General features: G+C 44.8%; 1 protein-coding gene across 6 annotated transcripts in view; it reads left to right on the top strand.

Annotated features, from left to right (window-relative positions):
* atp8a1 (ATPase phospholipid transporting 8A1) overlaps positions 1–8,763 on the top strand; it is a 193,421-nt gene that overhangs the window by 130,295 nt on the left and 54,363 nt on the right. For all 6 annotated transcript variants that reach the window (XM_031798420.1, XM_031798419.1, XM_031798418.1 and 3 more), the window contains 4 exons: positions 2,045–2,129; positions 2,468–2,607; positions 5,268–5,406; positions 8,355–8,419. In XM_031798420.1, coding sequence (XP_031654280.1) covers positions 2,045–2,129; positions 2,468–2,607; positions 5,268–5,406; positions 8,355–8,419 — 429 coding nt within the window. The remainder of the gene's footprint in view (positions 1–2,044; positions 2,130–2,467; positions 2,608–5,267; positions 5,407–8,354; positions 8,420–8,763) is intronic.

The following is an 8,763-nucleotide window of genomic DNA, read 5'->3' as shown; positions in this document are numbered from 1 at the left end:
TATCACTCATCATTATTAACGATTCATTCAGGATTATCTGTAATCATGGTGGCATCCACATTAATGTAGAAGTGTTTTGAAAGTTATTCCAAAATAACACACAATATTTACCATTCATTTCTGTTGGGCACAAAATAATGAAAAACACATCCAAAACAAACAGCAAATGCATCCAACAAGTTTGTAAAGTAACAAGCTTGATGTAATCATTGAATGCTATGAACATGGGACCAAATACTAAACGTTTGACTACTTGAATACACACATACAGTACCAGTCAAAAGTTTGGACACACCTACTCATTCCAGGGTCTTTATTTTGATTATTTTCTACATTGTAGAATAATAGTGAAGACATCAAAACTATGAAATGAAACATAGGGAATCCTGTTGTTAACAAAAAATATATATATATATATTTTCAATTCTTCAAAGTAGCCACCCTTTTCCTTGACAGCTATGCACACTCTTAGCATTCTCTCAACCAACTTCATGAGGTAGTCACCTGGAATGGATTTCAATTAACAGGTGTGCCTTGTTGAAAGTTAATTTGTGGAATGACTTTCTTTAATGCGTTTGAGAAAATCAGTTGTGTTTTGAGGGTTTTGTAGGGTTGGTATACAGAAGATAGCCCTATTTAGTAGAAGACCAAGTCCATGTTATGGCAAGACAGCTCAAATAAGAAAAGAGAAACAACAGTGTATTATTACTTTAAGACGAGGTCAGTCAATCTGGAACATTTCTAGAACTTTGAAGGTTTCTTGAAGTGCAGTCGCAAAAACCATCAATGGCTATGATGAAACTGATCCTCAGATTGCAGCCCAAATAAATGTTTCACAGAGTTCAAGTAAGACACATCTCAACATCAACTGTTCAGAGGAGACTGCGTGAATCAGGCCTTAATGGTTGAATTGCTGCAAAGGAACCACTACTAAAGGACACCAATAAGAAGAGACTTGCTTGGGCCAAGAAACACGAGCAATGGACATTAGACCGGTAGAAGCCCAAATTTGAGATTTTGGGTTCCAACCGCTGTGTCTTTGAGATGCAGAGTTAGCGAACTCTGCATGTGTGGTTCCCACTGTGAAGCATGGAAGAGGAGGTGTGATGTGTGGGGGTGCTTTGCTCGTGACACCATCACTGATTTATTAAGAATACAAGGCACACTTAACCAGCATGGCTACCACAGCATTCTGCAGCAATACGCCATCCCCTCTGGTTCACACTTAGTGGGACTATCATTTGTTTTTCAACAGGACAACGACCCAAAACACACCTCCAGGCTGTGTAAGGGCTATTTGACCAAGAACGAGAGTGATGGAGTGCTGCATCAGGTGACCTGGCCTCCACAATCACTGACCTCAACCCAATTGAGATGGTTTGGGATGAGTTGGACCGCGGAGTGAAGGAAAAGCAGCTATCAAATGCTCAGGGTATGTGGGAACTCCTTCAAGACTGGAAAAGCATTCCAGGTGACTACCTCATGAAGCTGGTTGAGAGAATGCCAAGAATGTTCAAAGCTCTCATCAAGGCAAAGAGTGGCTACTTTGAAGAATCTCAAATGTAAATATATTTTTTGGTTACTACATGATTCCGCATGTCTTATTTCATAATTTGTATGTCTTCGCTATTATTCTACGATGTATAAAATAATAAAAATAAAGAGAAACCCTTGAATGATTATTTGTGGCAAATTGTTGGACTGGTACTGTATATGTGAATTTGTCCCAAAACTTTTGGTCCCCTAACATGGGTGGACTATGTACAAAAAGTACTGTAATTTCTAAACGGTTCGCCTGATATGGATGAAAACGCCCTCAAATTAAAACGGACCGTCTGCACTTTAACCTCAGTCATTGTATAATTTCAGATCGAAAGTGCTGGAGTACAGAGGCAAAACAACAACAAATTCGCTGCCCCAATATTATTTTGGAGCTCACTGGTGTTTGGTAGCCAGTGATTTTACATGGTTGATTGTTTACATGGCAGTTATTTGCTGGCTGTCCAGGCAGTATGTGTGATGACTGACTGTGCTGTTTCAACAGGACACTGTAGTATACGACCGTCTGGCCGACAGCTCCAGGTATAAAGAGATCACTCTGAAACACCTGGAGCAGTTTGCCACAGAGGGTGAGTGAGGGAACAGCTCCTCCTGTTTAGCTACCTAACACACATAGGACCTATTCAAACACTTCAGAAACCTTTCTTCCTTCATTGCTTTACCTCTATGAATATACTACCCCCTTGTGAGAGGTTGGCAGAATTACATCAACATATCCCCTGTGCTAAAATCAGCATATTTCTAGTTTCTGCAGTTTATAATCCATTTTTTAATATTTTTTATTGTGTAATATAAATGAAAATGCAGAGTAATGTCAATCGCCATAAGTTAACACCCGCTGTGTCATTATTAGGTTATGTAGGCCTTCTGGGTTTACGTCAGGTGATGTATGTCCATTGTGTCTCAGGGCTGCGTACTCTGTGCTTTGCTGTGGCTGAGATTAGTGAGTCAACCTATCAGCAATGGTTGGAGGTGTTCCACCGTGCCTCCACCGCCCTGCAGAACCGAGCCCTCAAACTGGAGGAGAGCTATGAGCTCATCGAGAAGGTCAGTCACACTCACACACACACACACACACACACACACACACACACACACACACACACACACACACACACACACACACGCATATGAACACTTGTGAATGCACCGACACACACACATGCTTGCACACGCATTCACACCACAGCACTCCCCAACTAACCCCTATCCACCAATCACCATCTTCCCCTGTCCCCTCAATAGTCCTGTAAACCACCAGTAAACACAGGACATATTTCTTCTCTGTTTGAAGTTACTACCTCTACCACAAACTCTTCAAATAGTACTACCTTTACCTCTACAAATACCACTACCTCTACTACTAACTCTACAAATACCTCTACCACTAACTCAAAAAATACCACTACCTCTACAAATACCGCTACCACTACCTCTACTGCTACCCCACCTTCCCCAACCCACACTCAGAACCTTATGTGAACTCATATCAGCCAAGAGATTCCAGCGCTGAGCAATCAGCTCTGCAAACAAGATAATGACTTAGTTATTGACTTACCTGCCTGCTAGGTTCACCATAAGGACACCAACATCGCACAAGGCATCCATTTTAAACCTCTTTCCATGGGTTCGCTGAACCTAAATCAGTTGAACTGAATTCAGACCTGAATTCAGACCAACTTGAGTTATGTCGGGCCGGTGCTGAAAGCATACGTGTTGCAATCGAAATGGCACCCTATTCCCTATATAGTGCACTACGTTTGACCAGAAAGTAGTACTTTATATTGGGAATATATGGTGCCATATGGTGCACGGAAATGTAATCCAAATGGGTTTGGATGGTTCAATGCACGATATACTATGGGGCTTAATGAATGTATGGGGCAGGTTGGGTCGGCCCAGTACTGCAAAGCAACAGTCAGTTCCTCTGTGTGAAACGTGGTGTTGAAATACTATTCAAACATAGCAGTGAAGCCCTTGATCAACGAGCCTGCCAGACCTTCAGCGCTGCCCAGAACAAATGAACTCAATCACAGTGTAAACACAAAAGTTCTGAGAAAGAGGGGTGCAGGGATGAGAAGACCACTAGATGGCAGTCTGAATGAGGCTAGATTTACAGTATCTCTGAGAGAAGGGCCTTGTCCCAATAATCTGTCCTTTCTCCTGGAGGCATGGGATATTGGCATTTTCCACCACATTTCTTATACCAGTCATCCCTTTCAAATCAGGGAAATGAACCAGTGCATACTTCATGAGGTAGGTGAGATCATTGAGATGTATATGTGGTGCTGATGTTTAGGAACTGTGACCTCACCATGTCCTTTTAGAGAAAACCAAAAGGAAAGCCCACTACCACATCACTTCTCTTTGCAGAACTCTCTTGACAAGCTACTCTGGAACAGCCACTACTTGGGCTTCAATGAAATACACACCTTATTACTGTTAGTTTATTTAGTCCATGTTCTGGTGTATGTTCAGCAGTCGTCTTGACTGAAATCTACCAACCAGAGGGGCGGGTTTTGCGCTTTTGGGACTTTTCAAATAGTATTTGAACCAAGGTCTGTCGTTTTTATCTGGGGCTGTATGTATCCAGCGTCTCTGATCTAGGATCGGTTTTGATTTGTAGATCATAATGAGATCAGAACCTCTACTCTGAGATGCTTTGTGTATATGGTTTCTGAACAGTAAAGAGGGAGAGTCACCCATATTACTGAGTCAGGTGGTCAATGAAGAGAACAGCAAATGTGACGCAGACGCATTGAAATCCTAGGAAAAAGGGTCAGAGGCCAATACCTTGGACCATGACCACAATTAATGACCAGAAATTCCTGGCCCAAAAGCTCACTGACTCTCCTTTTAGTGACCTGTGTACTGCAGTCCCTGTTGACCTGAATTAAACAACTGTTCGACCATGAACCCTGTGGCTTTTTAATCTGTTCTTGAAGGTCAACATGTTGCCATATTGCCTATTTGCGTTTGACTTGCATGCGATTGCATTTAACCTACGTAAACGATTAACAATGTCCATGATTCACTTAACGTGTTGGTTGTCATTTAATGCACAAATTATGGTCTCATGTTGTCTTCCCAGCAAACACCGTAACATTATCAATGTTGAGACAATGTAACTTGGAAGTCGCAACATTAATTAACACACGCATCCCTTCCCCCGTGCGTGGTTTCATATGGGTAGTGGGCTAAAGATATACTGCAGCCCGGCCTAGGTCACAGCTCTTTAGGGAGGATTGACCGTTGCACCCCCGGCCCAACTCTGGCCTCCCCTTTGCAGCTGCCTCTCCTCTCTCCTCTCCAGGGCCCTGTCAAAGCATCGGGCCCCTCCAGGTCCCCCTAGGCCCCTTCCCAAAGACCCGCCTGGCTTCCTGTTAAAAAAACACATTAACCACTGTGCTGCGACTACAACTGGCCCCTAAGTCCCATTCTCCCTCTATTCCCCACCCTAACCCCAAATCCCCCAATACATGGCCCAGTTTAGGAGGGGTGGGAAAACAAGAGCAGCTGACTTGAGCGAAAAACAGGAAGTGAATGAGTGACACAGCCCGGCCCTTAATTTTTCTGACACTTGACGTTGTAAAGCCCCTTCTCTTGTTACATTATCTCTTCCTTGTTCCCTCGTGCTTCTCTCACTCTCTAGAACATGCAGATCTTGGAGGCCACAGACATTCTCTAATGTTTCTCTCCCTCTCTAGAACCTGCAGCTCTTAGGGGCCACAGCCATCGAGGACAAGCTCCAGGACAAGGTGCCTGAGACCATTGAGACGCTGATGAAGGCCGACATCAAGATCTGGATCCTGACCGGGGACAAGCAGGAGACTGCCATCAACATCGGTAAGACTACACAAACAGAAACATAAAACAACATCAAAACGACATCCTTCCCTAACGTTGTGGCCGTGGGGCAAAGCTCAGTCAGCGCAGGGGCCGTAGGGCAAAGCTCAGTCAGCGCAGTGGCCGTGGGGCAAAGCTCAGTCAGCGCAGTGGCCGTGGGGCAAAACGGTCTATTGACAAGAAGATTTCCTCTGTAAAAGTTGGCACAACATGTTTCTAAATGCACATGATGTATTGCTACACCACATTGATGTTGACAGGAATAACATTGCGTGCACACACTCATACACACAAAAGTATGCATACACACATGCAAAACATCTTACATATGTACCTGGTATTCACAGGGGTTTCAACATTACCATTGCTGTCAATGCACCAGAGAGCTGACGTTGGGCATGTGCACCCTCCCTCCCCATGTTCCCCCACAAGGAGCGTTGCTAAGCCCTCAGATGTGGCCGTAATAGTAAAATTGCTAAAAACACGCAGGCCTCGAAACAGCAAACCCGATTACAGGAGCGTCCGGGAAAATAGATAATAAAAGGTGTCCGTTTGTGGCCACCTACCTTCCTTGGGGCTGAATCAGCCCTTTGTGCCCCACTGGCCAGCTGTGCGGGGGCCTGCGAGCGCTAGAAGCTCACGGGAAGTATTTTTACAGGTCCGCCGCTTGACTGAGTCGCTCTGTAAAACGCCTCTGAATATTTACTTTGTTTTTTACCGCTTTCCTCCCTCCTCCTGAAAAAAAAAGTAAACTGCTGCATAGGTTTGTGGCACACCTTCCGTGGCCAAAGGCGGGCTGGCGAACAAGACTGTCCCGTTCTCCGTGTTCGCTTTTCCCAGCATCTCCCTGCCTGTGGCGGCCCATGCCGTGAAAATGGCCTCATGCCATCCCTGGGACGAGCTTGTAAAACTCTGTTTACCCGTTTTAATATTCATCGGGTGCTGAAAACATGGTTGAGCCTGTTTGACGTTGACCTCTGCTGCTCTAGAGGCTGAGAGCGCAGAGAGAACTGTCACAGCTGTAATCCAGTCCACTGGAAATGACACATCGTGACAACAACCATTCTGAAACCTTATGAAAGTCTCTGCCCTGGCAGAATCAGCAAGGATTTCACATGAAATGACCTGACTCTAAAGCTGCCCTTGATGCTTTAGGCAGGACCACTTGGACTACGACTCCATGAAAGCACACTGCCCGCTGGTGTAGTGTGTTCGGAGTGTATTCAGTCTCCCAGCACATCACTGGAGCGAGGACGGCCAGGCAAACAGCACCATGTTAGTCTTGGCTGAGGGGGGCTTCGTCCCCTCTTGGAAGGCAGACATGAAAGGGCAAACGCCTTCCAAACTGCCAACGCAAACACTGGCCTACCCGAACAACCCACTCTACCCTCACCATGCCCAGTGATTTAGCGGAGTGCCACCCCCACCCTCCCTCCTAATACCCACTGCCCCGGCAGCCATTTTGAGAACCCACTATGACCACATTGTGCAGCTTTAATTACTTACCCCCCCAAACAACTAACAAACCTCTGGTGTTACCGTGTGACACGGTGTCGCGCTGTTCGCATTCCCCAACTCCTTGGAGAGCACTGTTGTTTAGTTCCGCCAGGCCCCAAAAAACAAGGAATTTACTTTCTCTGGTGAATAAAAAGGGCAGTTTGGTCCGAGGCAACTGATCCTTTAAGATAAACACATTAAGCTAGGGGCTTTTGCAGGGGTTGACGGGGGTAAAGAGGCGGGAGATATTTTACACACGATGGCAGATTTTTGTGAAGTTTGTGCTTTAACATTTAAGAAAACAATCCGCCTGGTCCAGACCTCCACCCTGCTTGTTGTTGATTTGAGCCTCTGGAGGTGAAACCTGCACACACCTCATACATACCCCCCCCCCCCCCCCCCCCCGTGTCTGGTGTGTGTGTGGTTCTCTTACACATTCACACCCAAACACACACTTATACATGCAGATGTGAAACAGGAGTCAATTCCAAGCTCGACCAAGCCCACAATGCTTGTGTGGTCACTTCACAGATTGTCCACTCTGATATTGCTCAGGAATTAGCCTGAGGATTTAGGTAGGCCCATTTTTTTGGGGGGGGGGGGCACACAACTGTATCCCCCTGAGAGCCACTATCTCTCACCTCTCTAGTAACCCTGACCAGAGCCAAAATGGCCTCTCCAAGGGGAACCATGTTGAACAAACAATGGTGTAACTGCCCCCTTAACCCAGGAGACAGACATGTAACCTCGAGTATTACTCATGGTTTTTCCACTGATGGACTCAAGACTGTCGCTGTGCACCTAAATTATTGGAACTTCATTGTCTTTTTCACCCCATTGTGACTTTAGCTAATAACAAAGAGAAAGCAAATAGAGAGCTCAATTTCAGGAGGGAGTACATATAACCTATTGTTTGTCATTCATTCAGTATTAAAGTTGATTTTGAAAATATAATCATGATGTATAATTATATAATGGCTACTTTTTATTTGGATTGTCCAGCTAGTCCTTCTATAGATGCTCTACAGAAGGTCATACGATTTGTTGTTAAGCAACTGCTTGCTTAGGTTACGGTTATGGCTAGGGTTGGTGTGAGGTCTAGGGTTGGTGTGAGGTCTAGGGTTGGTGTGAGGTCTAGGGTTGGTGTGAGGGCTAGGGTTGGTGTGAGGGCTAGGGTTGGTGTGAGGGCTAGGGTTGGTGTGAGGGCTAGGGTTGGTGTGAGGGCTAGGGTTGGTGTGAGGGCTAGGGTTGGTGTGAGGGCTAGGGTTGGTGTGAGGGCTAGGGTTGGTTGAAATGTTACTGACAATGTATATAGTCCATCTGTAGATGCTCTACAGACTATCCAAATGAAGTGTTACCAATATAATGTATGACAGCGTCAAAAATATGTTTTTGATATTTGCACAAACTGACATTGCAGCTCATCAATTGTTTCACTTGACCCTCTCCAGGACACTCCTGCAAACTTCTGACCAAGAACATGGGCATGCTGGTGATCAACGAAGATACACTTGACGTGAGTTTGGCAGACTGGCGTCATGTTATTCATAATAATCTACAATTTCACTTTCATTGAACAGGGAATGCTCTATACTTTAGTAACCTGTAGGCTTTCTTTGTGGACTGTATACCGTCCCACAATATCCTTAAAGGGACAATCTGGGATTGGTATGTCCATGTTTTGAATTGTAAATTAATTATAGGTCAGTCTGAATTTAAGAGTGGTTACATTTCTCCAGCTTTGTTGTTTTTTGAATGACAGATTGCCCCTTTTTTTTTAAATATATTTTATTGAACTGTTGCAATGGATTTTCCTATGTTTTGAGTTACTGTTATGTTAGTAGTGCTGTCACTCAGCAC

This window comes from Oncorhynchus kisutch, linkage group LG19, assembly GCF_002021735.2.
Source record: "Oncorhynchus kisutch isolate 150728-3 linkage group LG19, Okis_V2, whole genome shotgun sequence".
In the NCBI taxonomy this organism is placed as follows: Eukaryota; Metazoa; Chordata; class Actinopteri; order Salmoniformes; family Salmonidae; genus Oncorhynchus; species Oncorhynchus kisutch.
The sequence above is the reverse complement of the archived record's forward strand: the minus strand, read 5'-3'. Positions and strand labels throughout refer to the sequence as shown.